Source organism: Dufourea novaeangliae, unplaced genomic scaffold (assembly GCF_001272555.1).
Source record: "Dufourea novaeangliae isolate 0120121106 unplaced genomic scaffold, ASM127255v1 scaffold48, whole genome shotgun sequence".
Taxonomy (NCBI): domain Eukaryota; kingdom Metazoa; phylum Arthropoda; class Insecta; order Hymenoptera; family Halictidae; genus Dufourea; species Dufourea novaeangliae.
Window position 1 is genome coordinate 2,255,332 of NW_015373938.1, and position 24,398 is coordinate 2,279,729.

General features: G+C 31.8%; 1 protein-coding gene across 1 annotated transcript in view; it reads right to left on the reverse strand.

Moving 5' to 3' along the window:
- LOC107185532 (MICAL-like protein 1) overlaps positions 1 to 23,825 on the reverse strand; it is a 35,305-nt gene extending 11,480 nt beyond the window's left edge. The window contains exons 1-4 of the mRNA XM_015573228.1: positions 23,433 to 23,825; positions 12,348 to 12,621; positions 10,733 to 10,911; positions 9,996 to 10,084 (exon numbers count right to left, since the gene is read on the reverse strand). Coding sequence (XP_015428714.1) covers positions 9,996 to 10,084; positions 10,733 to 10,911; positions 12,348 to 12,499 — 420 coding nt within the window. The 5' untranslated portion in view covers positions 12,500 to 12,621; positions 23,433 to 23,825. The remainder of the gene's footprint in view (positions 1 to 9,995; positions 10,085 to 10,732; positions 10,912 to 12,347; positions 12,622 to 23,432) is intronic.
- Positions 23,826 to 24,398: the final 573 nt, after the last annotated feature.

Here is a 24,398-nt window from a genome sequence, read left to right on the forward strand (position 1 = left end):
TTATAATGGAACAATACATTTTTTATACACCATTCGATGTATTTTTTAATTCTCTACAAAAAAGGATTAAGGTACTTGGGTGGAAAAATGATTAATTTCAAAGAATAAAATTAATAAATACTAAAACTTAAAGTATCTCTTAAACTTAACGTTTTTTGATCGAAGTACCTTAATACTTCTTTGTAGAGAATTGAAAAATGCATCGAATGCTGTATAAAAAAATGTGTAGTTCCATTTAAGAAAATAGACACATGCACCACGTGATGCATCACTTAAAACCATTTAATTTTTCCTAATGAAATTTTCGTCTATCATCTACCGTTTTAACGCTATGAAAATGACCCAGTTCCGTTGGATACTCTGTATATACAAGGTGGTCCAATAAGAATTAGCACTCGAATATTTCCGTTGTTTTTGAAGATATGAAACAAAATTTATTAACAAAAAATGTTTAGTATAGCGAGGGCTGTAGTATGGCAGTCATAATTTTTTGTGCAGATGAAAGAGTTTCGAGGATTTCAAGATCACCTCCATTTTTTTTTATCGAAATCATATTTTTTTATGCATTAATTGACGCAATTCGAAATTTTCTATAAAAAAGGTATTAACCTATGTATCTCGAAAACTTATTAATTTAGGAGATAAGTCATTGGAAGACGTACATACTAATATTACAATGTTATTTTAAACATGATGACTTAATACGACTGTCATCATAATTTCAATAGTAAAGGCGTTTAAGAGTAAGTAAATACTATGCCTTTGCGAATCTAACGTTTTAGATTAAACGTCCTACATCTCGATTTACTTGCTCGTAAGTAAGTTTATAATGTAATCATCTTTCCATGACGTATCTCCTAAATTAATAATTTTTCAACATACATAGGTTGGTACATTTTATAGAGGATGTCGAGCTGCATCAATTAATACATAAAAAATATATGACTTAATTTAAAAAAGTGAAGGTGACCTTGAAATCTCCGAAATTTCTGCAGCTGCAAAAAAATAATTACTGCCATATTATAGCACCCTCTATATACTGAACTTTTGTTAATAAATTTTTGTCATATCTCCAAAAACACCGGAGATATGTAAGTGCTAATTCTTATTGAACAAACCTGTACAAGGGTGTTCCGTTTAAATCGACCCACTCAAATATCACCGAATCTATTGACAATAATAAAAAAAGTTTCAGACAAAAGTTAAATGGTATCAGGGGACACACTTTCTGATGTGAGTAACTTTTTTCCATGTGCACGAGTAGAAATCATATGAACGTTAACTTTGTTTTTTTAAATGGAATCGTATATTTTTTAATACACTACTTGATGCTACTCGTTATTCCCTATATAAAGTACTAAGTCACTTATGGCGAATTAGTGCATTAACAAATATGCGATTCCATTTTTAAAAATAAGGTTGACCTTCATATGACTTCTACATGTCCACAAAGAAAAAGTTACTCACATCAGAAGGTGTGCCTCGTGATACCATTTAACTTTTTTCCGAAACATTTTTTAATGTCGTCAACAGTTTTAGGGATATTCAAGTGGCTCGATTTAAATGGGACACCCTGTATAGCACAATGTATAAATCATTACTACACACTACGCGCAATATGAGTTTGTTAACGAAGAAATAAGATATGAAAAATAATAATATTAGTATTTAGTGTGCTGTTAATGTATCGTTTGTAATAATTATTGAGGAACGCAAGTACTAATCGCTTTGTATCTCGTAAAAGCAAAAGTGTTGCGTTAGAACTGAAAATCAGAACACAGATTCTGAACATGCAAGAAAAAAGTAAATTGAAAGATACGGGATGTAACTATTATAGGAATTTCGTAAAGCATGCAAAGCAATAAACGACACAGCAAAATTACCTGCTAGCAGAATATTTCAGGTTTATATTGCCCCATTAAGTCCAAGCTTTCCTCCTGGAGAATAAAAATATATCGGTGAGACAAATAAAAACGTACCTAAAGCGTGAAAGTGTGAGATCTTTCCTTCAATCTTTTTTATCCCACGACAATTCTCGGAAGTTTTTTTCACTCTGTATTTACAATATTAAATCGTACCAGATGACAGTACTGCCCATCGTCGTTATTACAACGACACGTGAACCATTCGTGGGAATTGCATTGTATGTTGATGAGAACTAATGAAATAATTACAGTCTTAAAGGTATATATTCTATAACAACGCTGTCAAAAAAATACACGTTTCTTAGGATTTTTGTAAAAGAAAACTGTAACACATAGAGCAAACAATCAGTCTGGGGTTTATTAATATACAGTTCACGATATGAAAAAGAATTTTTTTATGTTATTTTGTTTGATATACAGGGTGTTCCAAAAAGATGGGACAATTTGTAGCATGCGTATTCCTCGTGCAAATACAAATCGAAAGGTTCTTTACCGTTTTGCAATCTGGTGCTCCATTTTCGAAATATTAGGAGTTGAACGAACTCCAATCAGCTGAGCGGTCGGCCACACGTACGCGCAAGCGCAGTCAAGAAGCAGAGCCAGTGAGCTGGGTCATGCACACGTATAGCTGCCCGTTCAGCTGATTGGAGTTCGTTTAACTACTAATATCTTGGAAATGGAGCTTCAGATTATAAAATGGTAAAGGACATTTCGATCTGTATTTGCATGAGGAATATGTATGTTGCGGATTGTCCCATCTTTTTGGGACACTTTCTATATTGCAAAAACCTGCAATGACTGTGAAGTTAAAAAAAACGGCTGCCCAAACGGTGTACTAAAAATCTCGAGATTCACTCATCTGCAATAAAAAAACCGAAGTTATCTTAACCCTTTAAGTGTTGTTCATTTTGAAAACGTGCACTTGTGTGCTTAACTATTTTTAAGCCATGACGAGTATACTCGACAAAAGCAGAGTATTTGTTGTAAACTTGAAATAATTTCTACTAAAATGACGAAAGTACTTTTGGGACTTGAGCGCCATCTATTGTCAAAAAAGTCACTTCCTCATCAAACAGCCTTCGTACATATATTGCTGTATATTTCTTTTTTCTTCTTTGTCTGTTTCGTTTTTTTTATTCTAAAATGTGTTAAGATTACGAATATATTTTTTGTTTTACCTAAAGTTTACTGTAAATAACAAAAAAATGTCATCTTTTCACGACGAGTATACTCGACATAAACACCGAAAGCATTAAAACTTACAGGGATGATTATCGTATTGAGCACCTTTATTGAAAAATAATGAAAATTCGCTGATTGGTGCCTGTTTTTGTGTGTTCCAAAAATAAGTAATTTTTCATAAAAACATGTTAAATAAAAAATACAATGATTAACGGAAACTCTTGAATCTGTTTGATACGGTAACCGTCCCTATAAGTTTTAAGAAAAACTTTGGTTTTTTGATTTCAGATGTGTGGATATCAAGATTTTATGTACACCGTTCGGGCATCCGTTTTTTTTAACGTCACAGTCATTGCTGGTTTTTGTAATATATACTAAACGAAACAACGTAAACAATTTGTTTTATTTCCTAAAATATATTTTCATAAACCCCAGACAGATTGTTTATTCTACGTGTTACAGTTATCTTTCCCGAAAAAAAACCCCCAAAAAACGTTTTTTTACAGTGTTTACATCGGAATGTACCTTTAATGTGTTTTACGTGAACAATGACTAAAAACAAACTTGCGAAAAAATGGTTACATTGTTATTTAAGCGAGTAATAAAATAAGCTGTTTCGGAAAGAATATATTCAAATAAAAAATTCGTAAAATACTAGCTTAGAAAAGGCAATTAGCGTAATAAGGCATAAAATTAAAAAAAAAAAGACATTAAATGTAAATATGATCTGAAGAAAAATTAAAGATGTTTCTTCGTGCCTTAAAGAGAACAACTTTGTTTCTTGTTTATTTTACCTTTAACTATGAACGGAGAAGATAGAAAATTTTATTATTAAAAATCTTTAACCTCCTGATATCGTAGTAAATATTTGTTATCAACATAAAGGCAATCGTTTATAAACCAACAATTTTACAGTTATTAAATATAAAAATTATCCGAATAAAATTACCAAAAGTTTTGGTAAACAATATCTCATTTCAATTCACATAAATTCACTCAGCAATACATATTACTTTCAAAGAATATTTGTTGATTTTGCAAAAATTTTCTCATTTTCACAAAATTAAAATGTTTCTAGTACCCATTCACATCTCTGAAAATGTAACTGTAATGGTGTTATTGTATAAATTGATGCTATCCCAAAAGGATATTAGTAATCACCAGTTTTGCCAAATGTATGAATACTCATTATCAGCATTTAATTCTGTAACATTTCAAGATCCTTATAGAATGTACACCGTACTAACAAAAAAAGAGGCTACATTCAATAGAATGTTCGAAATCTTTGGATAATGTCACCGTGATGTCGTTTCCAATAATTTCTGGGGTGTTATTTTGTGTCTTTCAAAAACAGAAGGTTTTAGGGGATTTAATTTTGTTTCCAATTCGTGTCTGGTGTTTTCTAGATGTGTGAAGTCTACTGGTGCAATAGAACACATTCGAGACCGATGTATTATTAGAAGACTATCCCCAGTAGCCGACAATATTTACGTTTTGGCTAAACATGACCCACATGGTGAGTCACTGACTACATGGCCGATTTATTGCATGACACATATGCTGAGTCCTCAGTCTCGAATTTGTTAGGGCGGCGTTTTCCCATTGAGATGACTTTCGCCAAACCCGGAAGACGGTTCTACTGTGCTGAAATGTTTAAGAATGCTTTACTCACTATTTATGGGGCTAACCTAAAAATTTTGCCGTGCTTGGTTGTTACTATTTGTAGACTTTAAGGGAGAAACTACTCTTTTTATCTGGAGCGTCCCTTTTACTTATTCGCTTGTAAATCATGAACTACAAAAGATATCGACAAACAGTTTAGATAAATTTTATATCATTTCTAGTTGTTCATATATTGGTAGAAAGAAATTTTCAAAACAGTGATTTTCAGACAAGAAAATTTCATAAAAATTATGTTTTTGAACATTTTTCCTACCTGTATATGGACAACTAGAAACGATATAAAATTTATTTAAAATGTTTTTCGATATATTTTGTAGTTCACGAGTTAAAAGTAAATAAGTAAAAGGGACCCTTCGGATAAAAAGGGTGGTTTCTCCCTTAGAGTCTAAAGGTGGCAATAACCAAGTACACAAAAATTTTTAGGTTGGCTCCATAAACAATTGAGCAAAGTTACACAAAAAACGGCGTGTATCACTTCACGAACATCCCTTGTAAGTCGCGCACACTTGTGGCGTGGCAAAACTCGCGGCAATGGGAACGCACCTTAATTTAATTTATTCGCATCTACGAGACTTTCCTGCACTGTGAGGTATTTCACTCGATTTCAGACACAGTTTGGTGAAACACACATGCTTCTAAGGTCCAAAGAAGTCATGAAAGCAGTTACGTTAGTTGACAATGGACGCAACATGCACTACATTGCTAGACTGTCGGATACGATTAACTTGGGATGTACTTCCGTAAACCTAGACCAGGTCGAACAAAGACAAATTTTTGCAATATATGATGAACTTATTACGTTTTAGATTTACCGATATGGTTATACTATCATCGTAAGGGCCAGGAAAATTACTTCAGAAAGTTGGTGAAGTCAACGAAGCATCAAGTTCGTAGAGGGGGAGGACCCTGCAAATGTAAGGGCACGGTTATTACGCCACCGTTCCTACTCCCCTCTATAGCTTTGGCTCTGGACCTTACGCCGATAAGTTACTATGGCCAATTTTGTTTGTCCCATACTGATTTAAATTAAATTGTGCAAGATGATACATATACATGTATGAAGAGCTATACACATTTTAAAGAAGAATGCTCAATGCCTAAGTAGTTAAATACTAATGATCACACACTTTAGTCAACAGCAGTAGTGGTGTAGCAATAAGGTATTAATTGTTAACATTTTTGACCTGGGGTTCAACTCCCACCGAACCTACTTTCTTTTCTCGCATATAAAAAAAAATGGTCACGTTTAATTTTGCTATTATAAACACGTGTATGCATTGTTACACAAACCGAACCAAATTATTTATTGATTTATTATTAGATTGCAGATTTTATGCATTTATAATCTATAGAGCTCCGTGAAATACAATGAAAGTTCTATTTAGTTCTAATAAAATTCTATTTTATTCTGAACACAATAAGACACTCAAAAGGAATAAAATAAATATTTACATATGCTCCTGCCTTTATAAATTGCTTTAGAAAATGTTATTTTGCATAGAAATCTGCAGTCTATTTAAGACGACACTGTAAGGGTGACAATGACCGCGTACGTACTGTTTTTTTTAAATACAGTTAATGTAGACTACAACCTCTCATATCCAAATGAATTGTGCAGTAAGATTCCTAATTACTGCAGACGGTTCTTTTAAATTATCTAAGCTACCCATTCAGCCTCTTGATGAAGTAAAAAAAGAAATAAGAGTATATGAATTAATCAGTAAAAAATATTTTATTACGTTAGGGAACATTTAAGCTCCGGAGTTATATTAAAGAGTTTAGGGGACAATTCCTTGCGTATCTCCAATTACATCTTGGCTACATTGAAATGACGATTTATGAAGATGGTGTTACAGATAAATTTTTTAATGCTAATGAAGCCGACATTTCTGCTTGTTGAGAATATTCTGGGTCGTAGCTCATGATGAATCAGGATACTGCGTCAGCGTTGGTGATACTTGAATGTGTTGAAATAATGATGGCAACCGTAATTGTTGACAATGAGGACACGGTACTGCGAATGGTATTCTGATGACAATCGATAATGATTTTACGTATTATGCCAAAAAACAGTACAATATGGTAGTCGTATGACGGAATTAATGATAGTGTCTGTCGCAAGGTCTTTGGTTTGCTCAAGGCGATACATATGTTTATCATACGTCCGTTTAGTATGCTTCCTCCAAAAACTTTTCAAAATTTTTCATCATTCCCGATTCTCTTTTTCGCTTTTTCGCCGAAGTTATGGGGAGTGTAAGAATATTGCCATTATTTTCTGCGGACGAGGAAGATATTTCTGTTGGCCTGTTTTCAGGGGACCTATTGTCCTCGATCTGTTCGGTATATTCCTTTTCCTTATACTTTTCTTGCAATTCCTAGAACAGAGTTGAACACATTTGTTTTCGTTTTTAGTGGCCCAGAACCTCGGACGAATGGCGGAAAACAAAGATAAGATTTGAAGAATTTTTCACACGAAAGTATATTCGAACGGGATCCAAGATGGAGGCTCGAGTCTGTTTACTACAGAGAAGCGAGGTGTACTCTCGAAATTTGATTTTAGACAGAAAATACTAACAGTATAGGAGAGTTTACTAGACTCTTTTCAAATTTTTGGGGAACAGTCAGCACCACTTTAAAGAATATTATATATTCTTAAGAAGAGAATGTTAAATATAATATAAAATAATCGCTGGATTTGGACGTTAGAAACGTCGATTGTTGTCATATGTCACCACTTCGAGGTAGGGGTTCTTTCTAGGTGGCTACGGCAGTGGCTGTTACCGACCAAGCCCACTAGTAGTTACCGACCGAGCCCTTGAATCAACTGGCCAACGCGCGGTCATAGTAACATAATCCATTGCGTCAGACTATTTTCGATAATTATAACTCAGAAACAAGGTCTTTAATCGAATTTCGATATTCTTGATTTTCGTCTTGGTTTGACATGTAGAATCACCGTTTAAAATTTCTGACACCTGTTGTCGAACTTCCTGTATTATATAGATATAAAAGATCTGCATAAAACAGTCATTCAAATGTCTATTATCTATGGAATACGTGTTCTGCGCGTTAAAACTGATAAGTAAAATTTTTGTTTAAAGAAAAAAGCGAACTGGCCTGTGCAATTTGTATTTCTTTCTCGTACATACACACTGTTCTCCCATTTCCTTAAACAGATTTATGAAATTGCGAGGCGCCATTCATACTTCTGACAAACACAAACGGCATAATATAGTAAATATTTTGAAAATATTATGTGCATTATGTAGGATAGCGACGTATAACTTCGATTTTCGTAAGTAGGAGCAGCGTTATCGTGACCGATGCCAAGAGTCAAAGTCATGAGACGAAGTGGGAAAAGTTGACTAGTCTGATTAAGGTTTCTGGTCTCTACTAGTGATCCCTACATTCGCAGATTACTCTGCCAAGAGACTATTGTTCTGAACGGGAGGGGGTGACTTGCCTGGATTGGTCAAGAGATCCTGATGTAAAAAAAAATATGTTTTACGTCTGCCGCCAGTAAAACTGTCACATAACTTTACAGCCCTGTTAGGCGTAAAATTGACGAGGCATAATTTTGTTGATATACAAGATATGACAATAAAGTTTCGAGAATAATTGACTTAAAAAATTTATTTTTAAAATTGAATAAATATAAAACCTCAAAGTAGCCCCATTTAAATTGTATGCGTGGATTCCAGCGTCTAATTCATTGATCGTAGGATTTCTAGTATCCTTTTTAATACCCGTATAACGTTACAAAGTTTGACAATAAAGTTCCGAGAATAACTTTGTTAAATTTTACATCAGTCAAAATAAATGTAATTGTTCACATAAGGTTGTCACTTTGATGGAAACAAAGTTATTCTCGAAACTTTAGTGTCACAGCTCGAGTACCAGAAATGTTACGATCTATGGATCCGATGCTGGAATGCATGCATAAAGTTTCTACAGGACTACTTCCAAGGCAATGGCCTCACATATGTTTAATTTTTGATATAAAAGTTTTAAATGAGTTATTCTCGAAACTTTATTGTCGCACCTCATACCTCGTATTCTTATATTTCCTCCATTAACTTTAGAACTATTTTATCCATTTAGCCTCCCAATCATCTCTTCTAAAGGGACATTTAGTAATGGAACACAATACATATAATTTGTAAATTCGGTATAAAAATACTTTGGTGATTGAACACATTGTTGTATATTATAATATAATGTTGTTGGGCTGAGGTTATGTTTAGACTCATTTTCATCGAAAAAATCTTGTCCACGCATTAAAAATACTCTTATTAAGTTGTGATTGAAAATACAGGAATTTTACTTAATTTGTTCTTGTTTGTAATCATATTCAAATTTTGCCTACCATATTAATAATACAATAATTTTGTAATGACATTATTACTGGTTGAAATCGAGGCTGTTAAGACTGAAGTAATCGTTGCAAACGAGAAAATTAATTGAAGATACATGCATTTTATTTGCACATAGAACTACTGTTGTAACTTGAAATTAAATACGACTCTTGTAAAATAATGACTGGTTTCATAGAGATAGCAGGGAATCTTACAAAACAAATGTAAAATTAACCCTGAGTTTGTGAGGTGGAAATCTTATTACTTATTGCACAAATCTTACTGTTGTACTTATTATATAACTAGTTGTTTGCATTCTTATGTGAGAAACTATTCAAATAAACAAACATGTCTTCAAGTAACTGTTGAATGAAAATAAGATATTCTAAAAATATTCATGGGGTTCCTCAAACCCTGTCACACCAGTTAAGGGTTACAAAAACTGACTAATATACAAGGGTCAAGAATCCTTCTATACAGACCATATATGACATCCTGTTACAAATACAATTTAAACAAAATACATAAAACATACATTTTTATATAAAAAATGAATATACAATAACAATGTCCTGTTTATTCAGAACATATACTACAGATTAAATAAAATCTGAAAATGTATATATCCGATTAGAGGATGAAACCGTGAATGTCCAACATAATATAATCTAATTCATGGTTTTCATTAAAAAAAAAAAAAAAACATCCAGCAGTTAGAATTACTCAGTAAAGAAGCAGGTTATCCGAACCCCATCTAAAGTTGTCTACAAGGAAAGCACTTTTCTACAGACATTGTAACTTCCAATCAACTATTGACTGGAGTTTTATAATATGAAAAATATTTCCGTACCTTTTGTTTTGGAGATTCAGATACTGGAGTAATCCTTTCGTCCTCAGGTTTTGTTGTTCTGTTTACTGGGGGTCGATTTGGCGAGGAACCTAGAAGCAAGTGTAAAAATAAAATAAAATTAAATTAAATTAATGCAAAAAAGTCTCTCGATTTTGGTTTTTCTGTTCTGAATATTCCATTATCATTAACTATATTTGATATTTCAAATCTATATCAACTATTAATGCAATATATAATCTTTTTATCTTTCATTGTAGCTTCAAAACACTTTCACTAATAAAATGATATTTTCATAAACAAAATTATAACAATTGGAAAATAAGTTTCTTCATTGAAATGTCTTACAAAATGGTTAACAAAGTCAAATGATTGATAGAGTAAGGTGATTAATTACAATATTATGAATGATAAGGTGTAGAACATTTGATAGAGTCCAACTCTACAGCTTGAACATACAGTTCTAGTCCATTTCTCCACCCTGGCTGCTAAACGCCCAATACGTCTTTTTCTATATGAATTTAATTAAAGAAATGAATAATTGATTTTTGAAGCATATATCCCAGCAGACATTGTAAAAGTTACCTTGGTACATATTGTTCTGTCAGTCTCAAAAGAGTTTATATTAACATTAGATCAAAAACACTATCTTCTTTTACAATTAGGCTTTGTGCAAACTCAAATCCAAAGATTGATTCTGATGAATGATTTTTTATGTGTACTTATTAATATGAACTTACCAACAAATGTTTGATAAAACTGTGAAAGATAAGTTAGAATTGATAACCGATCCGGGACGGAACAAGAGGCCATATCCTCTGCATCCAACAGTGCTGGAATCCCCAAATGTTGCTCTGCTGTTCTGAAAGCCAGCTCATTGTTCCGATAGACGTCGTTCTTATCTAGACTGTCAAAATCACTGTAAACAAAAATAAAGACTAGGTTATCATTTTCAATTAAAGTACGTCTCAAATTATGTAAATTTGCTTCTTTTCATATCTGTACAAAATACTGTACTATGAAACCAAAAAAGAAACAACTTAAAATATATTACAGAAGATTAAATAAATGTACATGACATATTTTAATAAAAAATTTCTGTTCATAAGCAAGTATTATCATCAAGGTATCACTTTAATTATTTACGTTATCAGAAGAATTACAGTAATCTCAGTGAGACAGTAATTGAATCTCTTTGCAAGACTATAACTGGTTTCCTTTTTACGCTAAATGTACTCTGTCACATCAGCCGAACACTACATGTTCTCTGTGTCACATGAAGTTGTCTATCCTTTTTATTCTATCGTAACACGAATATTTTTGTATGAGTAGCTCCTTCCCATTCCTACCTAATCATTAACTAATGAAGTGTGTCTTGTTGGGACGACTAGACCTTCATCCCAAATGCGAGTATAGGTCCTGGAACTGATACAGTGAGGTCGTAGAGTCATAAAAATTTTGATTCAGGAAAAGCAGAAGTAATGGCAATTTAAGGGGAGATAATGAGCTCAAATCTTGTTCAGGACCATACAATGGAACGGATATATGTCCTAATCCTTAACCAATCCAGGATAATTTTTACTAGTACAGCAACTGTTAACCCTTCCATTCCCAAATTATTTAAAAATTACTAAAAACATATTTTGAGAGAGGTATTCCAAAAGTAGGCCTCACAAGAAAGTCACGTCTTGTGAAAGTCGCCATGGCATAACGTTTCAACTCTGATTTCTGACAGTGAACTGACGCGTTAGCTACATGGCTTAGGGTATGCACCTGAAAAGGGTCGGGCTATTCAATGGTAAAACCGAATTTTTCTGCTCTTTCTATTCGTACGAAAATAATTATGGATTAACTACGTAATAATAATAATCCTTAACTCATTTTCTCCTAGCACACCAAAAGCCTAGGATATACGCAAAATACAGTAAATCCTCGATGAGAGTTCGAAGGCTCCTCGGCGCTGACAAGGAAAGATCTCTAAGTGTAAAGCTGACATTTTAATACGATTTAGCAAAGATTTTGTAATTCTGAAGTTAATGATATTTGTTTCAGCCGCATATGGCCATTAATTTATGAAATATTTAATGTTCACTGCTGAGGAGCTTTCTAGCACTCATCGAAGATTTACTGTAGACTAATCTCAACAGCTGTTGCTTACATCAAACTGGCCAATTTGTTAGCGTTTTTTAAGTGTAGTCGACGGTTGACTCATGGAGGATTTATGATAGGGTTTTTGGAATGCATGCAATCTTGACGGAGGGTGCATGAGACTAAACGGATTTGGATGTGCAATTAAAAGAGCCACTCCTACTGCACTATCAATCTACTCTGATTACATATTATCTGCTGACTTACATGAGCTCTGGCCGAAAGTGATGAATCATTGCACAGAAAGCAAGGCCGTCTTTCCAAGAGGTCGTCATGTTTTGTACATTCACGCCGGGATAACCTTCGGTTATCCGTCTGCACCAGAGTTCTAGCGCCTTTGTGCCCCGTTTCTCGCCCATTTTGAATAGACACTTCCGTTTCCTGTCCCTCTTGTGAAACTTTTACCCAGCTTTTCACCGCTGTTTACGTTTTCCCGCAGAGATGGACGAAATTTCTGTCCTGGATACTTTAGTTGGAGATTCTGGAACAGAATACATACAACAATGTAAATGTACACATTTTAGCCCTTTATTACCTGACGATAGCACCACTTACATATTACATATTACAATAAAATGCTGCCATGAACCAATACGCTTAGAACTTGGCTAGGACTTATGGATGGACGTTATTAGGATGCTTTATTAATAAAAGAACTGATGACTTGGAAAGTCTTATACTTTTAAACCTCTGAAGATTCAAAGAGAAAAGTAAAAGTATCAGGTAACTTTTTTCAGTTTTCAAAGTGAACCTAACCTATAATTTGTTTATGCCCTGTATAATTGTTAATTTTCTGTCGGGGACACGTCATTACAGATTTTTTTAAATAAAATTTCGACTTTCTATTAATACCCTGACTTGCCGTATAATTAAAACGATTGTGTCTCTTATGAAATGGATGAAACGAATTCTGTAATCCTATAATACCCTATAATTAAAACTTTTTTGTCTTACAATACTAGTGAATGCACCAATAAATGAACATTGTATATAAAAACAAGTAAATTAAGTTACTAAAATAAGCATATGATTAAATATTGATCCTTTTCAATGCCTTGTTTCATATTTAAATAATTTTCCCGCCATTAGTTAGAAATGTTCATTCAGTGATGAGAATTGTATTTTTTTCTTCTCAATTCAAATAAATTAAGCCTTTCCTCATTTTTCAGATTGAAATATATACGTCACGAAAAAGTACAGATATTAAAAAATTATAATTTTCATGTGTCAAATGCTTATTAATATTATTGTCATTTAAAATTCGACTTTTATAGTTGCAAAATCTCTTAAACGCTCATTCATTGGTGCGTTTACCCATTAATTTACTACATCTTTGAAGTCCTCTGAGATATTAGAAAATGGTGTCAGTACTCAGAAACATCATATTCAGCTACTTGAATAAATAGAAAATAAAAGACCCTATTTGTACAGTTTTTAAGTATGTGGAATAGAACTTGCTATAAACAAATAACGATCATATAATTCAGGCCTTACAGTTAAAGTACCAACCCTATTTTAGGTTATAGTATTAACCCTATTTTAGGTTAAAGTAAGAACCCTATTTCATTGTTAAGCAACATGTAACACAGTTATTCATCTAGAATTGCCATGAGTAAAGAATATGTTCTTCAGCATTGTACTTATGTAGTAAATGTCATATGGATAATGAAAATTTTCGGTTTTTTGTTCTAGATATCAAGAGTCCTTTTTTCTAGATTCCAAAGCATACGGTACTTCTATTGCAAACCGTGGACAGAGTCATTTCAACAACTGTGAAAGAATGGAAGAACACCAACAACGCTATTTCGTTCGAAAAAAAAAATAGTTACAAAATTTTTATATAGAAGGAGTTCCACCTAACGTGAGGGGAGGAATTAATAAAATTAATTTTATGCAAATCAAAAACAAGTGGTGCATACTAATGGTGTTCACAAAAATTAAATTTATTACTCACAAAAATTAAAAATTAAATTTATTAGTAAGCACCACTTGTTTTTGATTTGCATAAAATTAATTTTAATAAATGCTCAAAGTGATGTCCATCATCTCTAATACATGTTTGCACTAATTCCTCTATCGTAGTTATTTTATTACTTAAATCTACTGTCATACATTTCTGAATTTTTCGCACTCAGGGTGACATGAAGGTCACAGTATAGGTTATTGGATTGGTCTTGATCTCAACCATTAAGCCACGCTGATAAAAAATGTGTAGTCCCAATTAACAAAAAATCGACGACCTTTAAATTTCAAAAATATGACCTTGGAAAAAATGTTTGCTTATCCTAGTATTATCCTTCTAACCAAATAATACTTTTCCCTGACATTTTGTTGAATAAAGCCTTTAAAATAATTTTCTCATTTATTTCGTAATTTTGTCGAAAAAAAATTCACAAGTTACATATATGATTTGTGGACCTGTAAGGTGACCTAACCCCTTAATTGGCAATCCATTGGAATGTACTTCCTCCGGTTGTAAATTACCATTCACAAGGAAACGATCGGAAATAGAAACAGGTCACCGTTAATGGGACCCGTTTCAAGGTGTAGTCCTCGATGATTTGTCCAAGAAATATCACCATTTCGGGGTGTAACGAGTTACTTCGTTCCATGTAAGTAAGGGCAAAGCCACGTTTTTAAGGTCACGGACAGAGACGGACGACAGGCGTTCAAAAATCGTAAATATTTCGTGTGATTCACTGGATAGCATTCACAGCCGGAACAGACGCTGATTTGCCTGGTTCTGAGATCCTTGAATACACGAACCATTAAAGGAACGTGTTTTCCACCTTCGGTCAACACTTTACAAGGCGGCGCATTGATATACGGTCAGTCACGGAAGTCCATACAGGGTGATAAGAAAATAAGGTTCAGAACTTTCAGGACGGACAGCACCCATCGTATGGAGAACAAAGGTCCTAATAAACATGGGTCGAAAACTCGAGGGCCCTTTCCCCTTTAGCGACCGGAAAAAAAGGTAACACTTAGGAATTTTTTTTTAAAGGAAGCAAAGAAGACATGGTAAAAAAGACGTCTTGGCCTTTATTTGTTATACATTTAGATAAACAAAAAAGATTTTGTGTCAATATTCTTGTATTGTAGGTGGCGCTAATTGTGGTGATCCGAAATTGAACTGTATACAAACGGTACCCATCGTAACGTAAAAAGTTGTTAACCGATTTAAAAAATTCTAGTGGCATTGTAATCGAATCAACTATCGTATGACCTACTATTGAAAATTTTGAAGCGTAAATTCTTGTGTTATTCACAATAATATATGTAAAACTTCCTCCGATTTTTGCATGTCTTTGTTAATAGTCATACCAAACGTGGCCATTTTATTTTGTCGACTTCACGATAGGTCGTACGACAGACGCAGTAACATTCAATAATCTTTCTGAAATTTTTATTTCGAACTACTCTGCATCGAGATATTGGGTAGCAATTTTGGATCGACACGATTAGCGCCATCTACAATTTGCCTAGCCGCACGAATATTGAAACAAACATTCTTTTTATTTAAATGAATGTAGAATAAATAAAGGCCAGAAAGTGTTTTTACATCTTCTTTGCATTCTTCTTAAAAAATTCCTAAAGATCGCCCTTTTTTGGGACGCTAAAGGGAAATGGGGCTTTGACGGTATCAAGACATTAAGGAAACGTGAAGATAGAAAAAATGGATTTTCTATCTTTTCCTATCACCACCTTCCTGGTCTGCGGATACAATCGTGGAATGATCGGTGTGGGTGAGTGGTGGGAAGAGGTCAAAGTGCGTAATTATTTACGGGTGTCTGGGTTTCTCGACCGAATCGATCGACAACAGTGAACGAAAAATCAATGAGAGCGAGGGAGACAGAACAACAGGAAGTTATCCGTCACCCTCTACACAAAGTATGTCCGGTTTAAATGTATACACGCTATTATTTCTAGAGTTATTGAAAATACGAAAAAATGTTTTGTACGAAAGTTGTTTGATTTCACGAAGTAAACTTAATAGAATATTTGAATTTTTTTAAAAATAATTATTTACAGAGATTTTAATAACAATGTAATATTTTTAAACGGAACAACATATTTGTATTATGGCCATGTTATTAAGCAGTTTAAGACAAATTCAACGACATATTTGAAAGTTCTGTTTGAACAATAATTTCTCGGATAATTGTATGAACATTAATGGAAAATCGCAAGTTCGGTTAGTGTCTTTTACCCGTAACGTGTGATCCACGAAACAAAAAAGAATACATCAGATCACTTACATTAAAGAGCCGTTCATTTTTTATATTAACAAATGCATTACATTACAAGTAACACATATCGTAATAATGATTCGAAGTGGTTCCACGTATGCCATTTCGAATAATTGAAGTTAAAATATCTGCTGAACCAATGGCATTTTTATATGAATAAGTAAATACTTTTTTATACGGAATTACAATCTGGATCGACTAATGTAATAAAAAATATATGATTCCATTTAAAAAAACAAACTTGACCTTCATATGTCCTCTATGCATGCTCCTACGAAAAAAGCGGCAAATTATATAACTTTTACCCGAAACGTTTTCACTAAAATCATTAATTAGGTCGTATCGAAATGGTTCCTGTTACATGATCTACCCTGTATAATAAATTGGATTGTACTGAGCACATTAGATTCTGGGTACCGTTTATTATAAGATAAATTGGTACGTTTCTGGGTAATATAACGTACGATAAATTGTTAGGATTGTTTATTGCTACTCGAGACACTACAAGCTATAAAAACAGTTTCTTATGTAATTATCTGAATGGATTATTGTAACAATTTTGGGACACTTAGCCATCCTTTTACATTTAGATTTTTTTTTTATAATTTTTACATTTAGGAATGAAAATGAGCAATTTTTTTACACCTTAAAAAATATTTATGAAAACCTCTGTTACGCACTGAAGCGATGCCGTTCTAACTTGACTTTTACGCTCGAAATTAGAAAGGAAGGTGGTAGAAAGTGTAGGGCCTACCGGATCTAATGCACCCTAGTGAGCAATTTAGTATCTATTTCAACATTTTAGTTCGTAAAACAACCGGTAGGGGCACTGGTTGGATTCATCTTTCGTAATAAACTCGCAATAAACATTTTTCAGAAAAACTCTTGGAAGTATTTTTATATATCAACAAAGATAGAAATTAACAAAATTCTCGATATTAGATCACAATTTGTGCTATAGGAATTAGAGGGTTAAGCTAGTGTACAAGTGTTAAACTCTGTAACTTCGTTAACTTTTGATCTTGGGTTGGAAATTTTCAAAATATACTTTTAAAACTTGCACTTCAAATACATAAAAATTAAAAAACTATTTTTTTGTATACATCAAGATACACGTGATTCTTTAAAAAATACAATATCAATTTCTTTTTTTTTTTAAAAAAAAAAAGGTATAAATTAATTTTTATCTCAAAATCTATTGCTCATATGGTATTCACTTTCTCGTTCAGGTCTAAAAAATATTTGTATAAACAAATTTTTATTTCCTAAATATCGGATCGTGGTTGTAAATAAAAAATTCCAAAATAAACAAGACGTCCTGCTGATCTTTTTGAGTTTGCTCTACAAAACGGTTTTCTCTATGCAAGCTGCGTTTCGGAATAAGGTCATAAAGAGTTGTTAATTACACAAACAGGACTCGTCTCGGGTAACTGAACTACGCGCTCGGTTGACCATACCCGTATACGTTCTCCATTATTTGCATGAAGCCTACAAATGAAATCGGCACGTCTTGTAGCCATTTCGGTTGTGTCCTTCATACATATTTAAAATTCATTTAAAATTAACTTGAAATTTATTGAAAATTTATTGAAAATTTATTCGAAATTTATTTAATTTTATTTAAAATTTATTTGAGATTTATTTAATTTTATTTAAATTTATTGAAAATTTATATGAAAGTTATTTGGAATTTATTTGGAATTTATTTGAAGTTTATTTGGAATTTATTTAAAATTTATTTTGACCATAAAAAGTTAAGCACCAATCAGGTGTATTAGCGCGAAATTAAAAAAAATACAGTTGGTCGTTTTGGTCTGCGAACGGCTCAATTCTGCTGACCCTCTTTTCGTCAATGACACTCATTTCCGCGATGATCAACTTTATAAATACTGGATTGCTTCATTACTCACGATATGTGACGAAATATGATTATTAAACGGAAGTGACAATAAAACGGTGATTGTGAAATGGCATGAAATAAATAATGCATGACAAATAAAATAAAAATCCAATTGATCTGTAATAACTACCGATGTATGTAAATATTACAGTTTTGTAATTCAAGATAAAATTTAAAATTATTTAAATAATAAATATGTAACTATTACATAGACACTTTATCCTAGTTTTTGGAAAGTTTCAACAATTAGCAGCCTATCGTGCTTTTTAAAAAAATTGTTAGTTGAATACTTTTCACATACTTTTCTAGTAAGATATTTTTAAAAAATAATGTATTTTTCTGCTAGTATATTTCACAATGTAAGAATTGACCAAATTTTTATAAATACGACTTATAATTTTCGATTAGATTTAATTTACATTTTAATCAATTGCAGAGATTGTAAGGAATTGAAAAAATTCTGTGAATTAAATTTTTAACTTTAACGATTGGATTATCAGAATTGACAAAATTTGTGTAAATTTGATTTATGACTTCAGTGATTTAGTTGTTTCTATTGAATGGCGCTTGTGTGCAACGATAAAGGACACAGGTATCATGTGATGGCATTGGAAAGGCAATTACGTAAAAGACTTGCAACGCGTAGATGTTTACGAACGTCGATGGAAAATTAAATTCTTGAATAGGCAAATGCACCTTTCACTGGTATCTCAATTGATTGCATTAATTAAGATGAACAGAGAACACAGAAAACGTTGCCAAATGTGTACATAGTTTTGGGTTAATACAAAATATTAAATGTAAACTGCGAACAATTTTAATGTTTTTTAACTTTCGAAACGTAGTAAAATAAAGATCTTATTAAAGTTTAATAGTATTCATTTATTATCATTGGCATAATGACACAAGAATTAAATTTCTGTATAATTTTCATGGTTACAAATTAGTGTTTAAAATTTTGATTTTGCATAAAGATCCGCAGTCTAGTTACAGTGAAAACTGTTTCGATTATACTTTTTTCTGGAGCTCTAGAATCCAAAATTAAAAGAGAGATGATACCTTATTCTTCTTCATCACAATCATGTATTTTCATATAGAGCGAATAATGAAACAATCCAGTATAATAGAATTTCGATTATTACCAAACAAGTAAAGAGAAATTTTGTTAGATTTAATTAGATCGTTTTTACCAGAATTTCTATTTGGAAATAGAAATGCATGCATAAAATAAGAACGATGAGATAATTCTTACTATTGTTCTTGAGGCTTTACAAATTTTGTCAAAAACAATATATTGTAATAGTTGAATAATAATAAGGTAATAAACGGCGAAATTATTGAAAATGTTGAAATTAATATTGAAACGAAAATAAAAGGGATAATAAGAAAAAAAAGTATCGAAACAATTGTAATTATATTTATGCACATTCCGGTCTATTCATTCTTTAGAAAACAGCTTTAACAGTAGAATTATCAAATCCACAAAAATGACTGATTTCAAATTTCTTGTTTTGTAATTATATACTGAAATCATAAAGGCGTTTTTTTTTGCAATTTATGTTGACCGTTTATTTATTATATACCCTGTATTATGTTGTGTTTTACACATATATTACTGTATCATATAATTAAGTATACATTCAACGCTGGCAATTCTGCTTTTAAGATCGTATGAAGCCCAAACAGGAAGTACGTACACCGGAATGATAACAAAAAACAGTCGAAAACCGAAAAACATTGGAAAGCAAGTATCGAGACCCCAAGAATGAAGTAATCGAACTTTATTTTAAAACTTCTTCTAAACTTTCTTGTCCAACATTAACGTTACTAAAATGTTGCAAAGTGAATGATCTAGTTTCAAATTGAAAACGAAATTATTCAATTAGCTATCAGAAACATTTAATTATCAAAATATCCTGCGGTGCAATTCGATCGTATAATCACGTTTCTATTCCATTTATAAATCTGATTATCGTGGAAAATATGTAATGGACGAAGAGTGGGTCAGTAGAATTGTTTCAGAAGTATACATAACATCATTAAAAAAAGTTTATGAAACATGATTCAGTTACTCGAGGCGGGTGGCGCCACGGTAATTAACTCTGCATTACGAGTGCAAACTCCTCATGCGGACGAAAGTATTTTGTAAAGGAATATTTTTTTCAGAATTTTACATTTACAACTCAACCAACAATTTTCAAAATAAAGATCTTTTTTACAATTTTTATACTGTGATAATATTAAGGTCTAATGAGAAATTTATGCTGGAAAATTAATTCTTTACAATTAAAACAGATGAAGAAATGAACCCCGTATAATTAATACTTTTGGGGTTGGAATAGAAGAATTAGAAATTTCCTAACCACAAAACTATTGATTGCACGGTACTCGTTCCTTCGTACAGTGTAATAGTTTGTACAGAAATCCGAAACGAACAGTGCGGTGACGGTATACTTCAATTTCATTAGAATTCCTGACATCAATTGCACAAAGTGATGGGTCACTACATTCAGTAAGACAATGACCCGAAGCATCACCGCTCGAGTAGTTAGAGAGGATCGTTTATAATGCATCCCATAATTTAGTCAGACTTTCACAAAACTAGATATTTAGTTAAAAAAAAAAATTATGGTTTACTGTTTATGGAAAAACTATGGGTTATGGTATATACAAAATTATTAAATTTCTAATAAAGTAACATTAAAATATGAGATTATTATAATTTCAAATACCATAGAATCAAATATTATACATAAACTAGTTGAAAGCATGCAACATTTTTTTAATGAGTTTATAAAGTATTTAGGCTGACTGACAAAATATTAAAACTCTATTTATTATGTTTATGATTGGTTATTTTGTACTATATTTTTGTACACTCAATAATTAATTTTGTAAAAGTTTGTGTTCAATAAACATACATAATAATAGTAAAATCTTTATTACAATATTTTTCCAAATGCATTACTTGATTAAGACATTCCACAATTAAATTTATACTAGTTTCTCTTTACATTTGTATGATATAGAATAATATAGTATTTATTTACAGTAATGTAACTTGTATAAAACAAATAAAAAGTGCCGACTACAATATTTTTGTATCAATTTTCATTTTCAAGGAAATTTATTTTTAAATAACACTTGCATTCATACAGCATATATGTACAATTTATGTAATGATACTACAAATATTTATATGTTAATGCACAACATCCATATGACTTTCTAACTGCTCCATTCTTTATGTTCCAGAAGATACAGAATAATTTTTTCTTACAGTTAACTATTTCTTTCAAATAACTATAAATTTAAGTAAAAAATAATTAAGCGTGTTGCATATATATTGTAAAAAACTGGCACCATTGGAATGTCAAGATATAACAAATGCATCAAATTTTTCCCAAATGTCCCATGATTCTTCATTTCTTGTAAAGCTTTGTTTATTCTTAAAATTGAGTATATAAGTGATAATAATAATAAATAACAGATACACAAACAAACATAACACTTGGAATTAAAAACAATGTGTTCAACTATATTGTAATAAAGTTCTGAGTTTATAAAAATACAAATCTACTTTATTTTATTAGATAGTCATCCAAATAGGAAATACATAGAAAAATAGCTACTTTTTATATTTCAAAAACGATTTGGACGTAGTATCAGTTGAAGCAGTAACTCTTTCGAGATCTTTTATTAAAATTTTGTAAAGGCGTTAGCATATTAAAAATAAATTCTTTGCAAATAGTAGTTTGTCATTTAGGTATGCATGTGATTTTCCTGATTAGACACTTTTTAATTTTTCTTTTAAATTTATAGGTTACTTAACGCATATGATAACACAACTGATATCAGTAATTTTTTTATAAGTCCGAATAAGAGAATTATATAAGTAGTTACACAACATTTGTGTAATTGTATGATAGCAATGTTTGAACCTGGCATGGTTTACAAATAATTACTTTGAAGAATTTCCAGCATATTTGAATTGTATACTGCAATACTTTTTATAAATTGTTCTAGGTATAAATATTTATACCACAGCACGAGTATTTATACCACAGTCTATTACAAATTTAATGGTTAAGATAAACGAGTAAACGAGAACTATTATCATGTATGAAACAATTATTATAATTTGCAAGAAACTACATTTCAAAGACATATAAGAAAACATTAATACAAAACTGTTCTTCAAGATCAGAAGAAATTTAACATTTATTTTCCATGTTCTTGATAAAGATAAATTTAAAATATGTACATAATCATGAAATACAATAACAGAACTTGAAAACTTGACAATATTTTCCAAATATAAAATGAAATCCAAATAGTCAATGTAAAATCCTTTAAATTGTTACAGGTATATATTTGTTAAGAAATATGAAAGGTAATATTTACACTAATATAATATGACAAATGGGATGCAGAATGTGCAATATACATCATAAATCATAATTTATTATAGTCAAACAGATATTTTAATATTCATGTACGAGAGTATATAACTGATAAAAATAAACAATTGTATATTTTACACAATACTCTGATAGAAAGTACCAATATCGAAATTGAAAAAATGCTCAAATTTGTCTTATCAGAATAATATAATACTGATACTTGTGACTAAAAAAAATGTATTTTTATCTCATTTCTGTAACATAATAAACGTCTATAATCAACCACAAAGTATTAATTGTAAGAAAAAAAATGGTTATTCAAGTATCCTTATTTTAAAACGTGCAGTGTCCAAGTTTTGTATTCCGATTATTTAAATTCTTTTTTTTCGCTAATTGTAAACTTTACTACAACATACGCAAACACAATTTTTAAATTTATTGTATATTTTAGTAAAGCATAAAGTGAAAGTATCGACTAAATACAACTCTCTGAATATGTTTGTTATCCCCATGCCTGTGCCCACCATATTTTTAAAATATATTTTCTTGAGAACGAATTCAATAGAATTTCAAATTACTGTTACATGAAATGTTGCCACTTTTTCAGTTGCCTCGCAAACACGAACGTATTATCATTTTTCCGCCTGATTATCCAGCTTTTCAAGTCTACAATTTCTTTATCCGTTAAAAGATCCGTTACCTTACGTCATTCGTTGACCCGTTCTTTTGTTGTACTCACCTTCAATTTCAGTCCTTATGTACGAAACAAACTACGAATGCTGTTTCTTCCTTTCGACCGAGCATATACAACACAACTAGTTCTCCTAATTTCTCTTAATTTCATACGGTTGCATTATACATGTATTTTCACCACCTGTCTCTGAGTAGTCGTGCACGGCACTTATACACCAAACTATGTCACGCCTCTCCTAACCTCAATTTCGTGACTAACTAGTGCAACACATATGTCACTAGAAAATTCGTAAATCTGTTTATAAAACATCAAATTCAATCGAACAAAAGCAGAGCAATTTCGTTCAGACCACTTTATTCGTGTATCATGATTTTCGAAGTAAAAAAGAAAAAGAAAACAGTGACACAGAAATTAGTCGAGACCGGTCAAATCGCTGAACACAACATTTGAACTACGCGTGCTATACTGCGACTGAAACGCCACGAATGGTGTACTGTGTAGTTTACGCCATCGACTCTCGCTCTCTCCTTTTCGTTCTTTCGTTTCCTCGCTTACTCTTGGATCTCTTGCCCCGCCTATTAGCTCCATCTTTTTCTCTTCATTTGGACAATACGCTTTTCACTGTGCCTTTTTTTTTATGTGGTTGAGTAACCTATCTCTCTTGTTGTGCGTGAAAGGTGCATGGTCCTATAGATAGTTGCTGCACCGGAGTTAGGTTAGTTAGATGTTTCTTTTTTGACCAACTGCATAATTAGTTTCTATAAAAGCAACCAACTGTCGGAGATTTTAGACTTTACGTCACGAAAGACAAAACAATTTTAATATTTGCAATCATTTAAATTAAGCGGAGTTTACTAGACGAAAGATGATATTAAAAAGAACTTGATTTATAAATTACTATTTTTATGTTACGAAAACGTATAAACTTATGCACACTTTTAATAAACACTTTTTATTTCTTTATAAATTTTCAATTTTGTTTCTTTTACGATAACTTGTATCGATGTACTG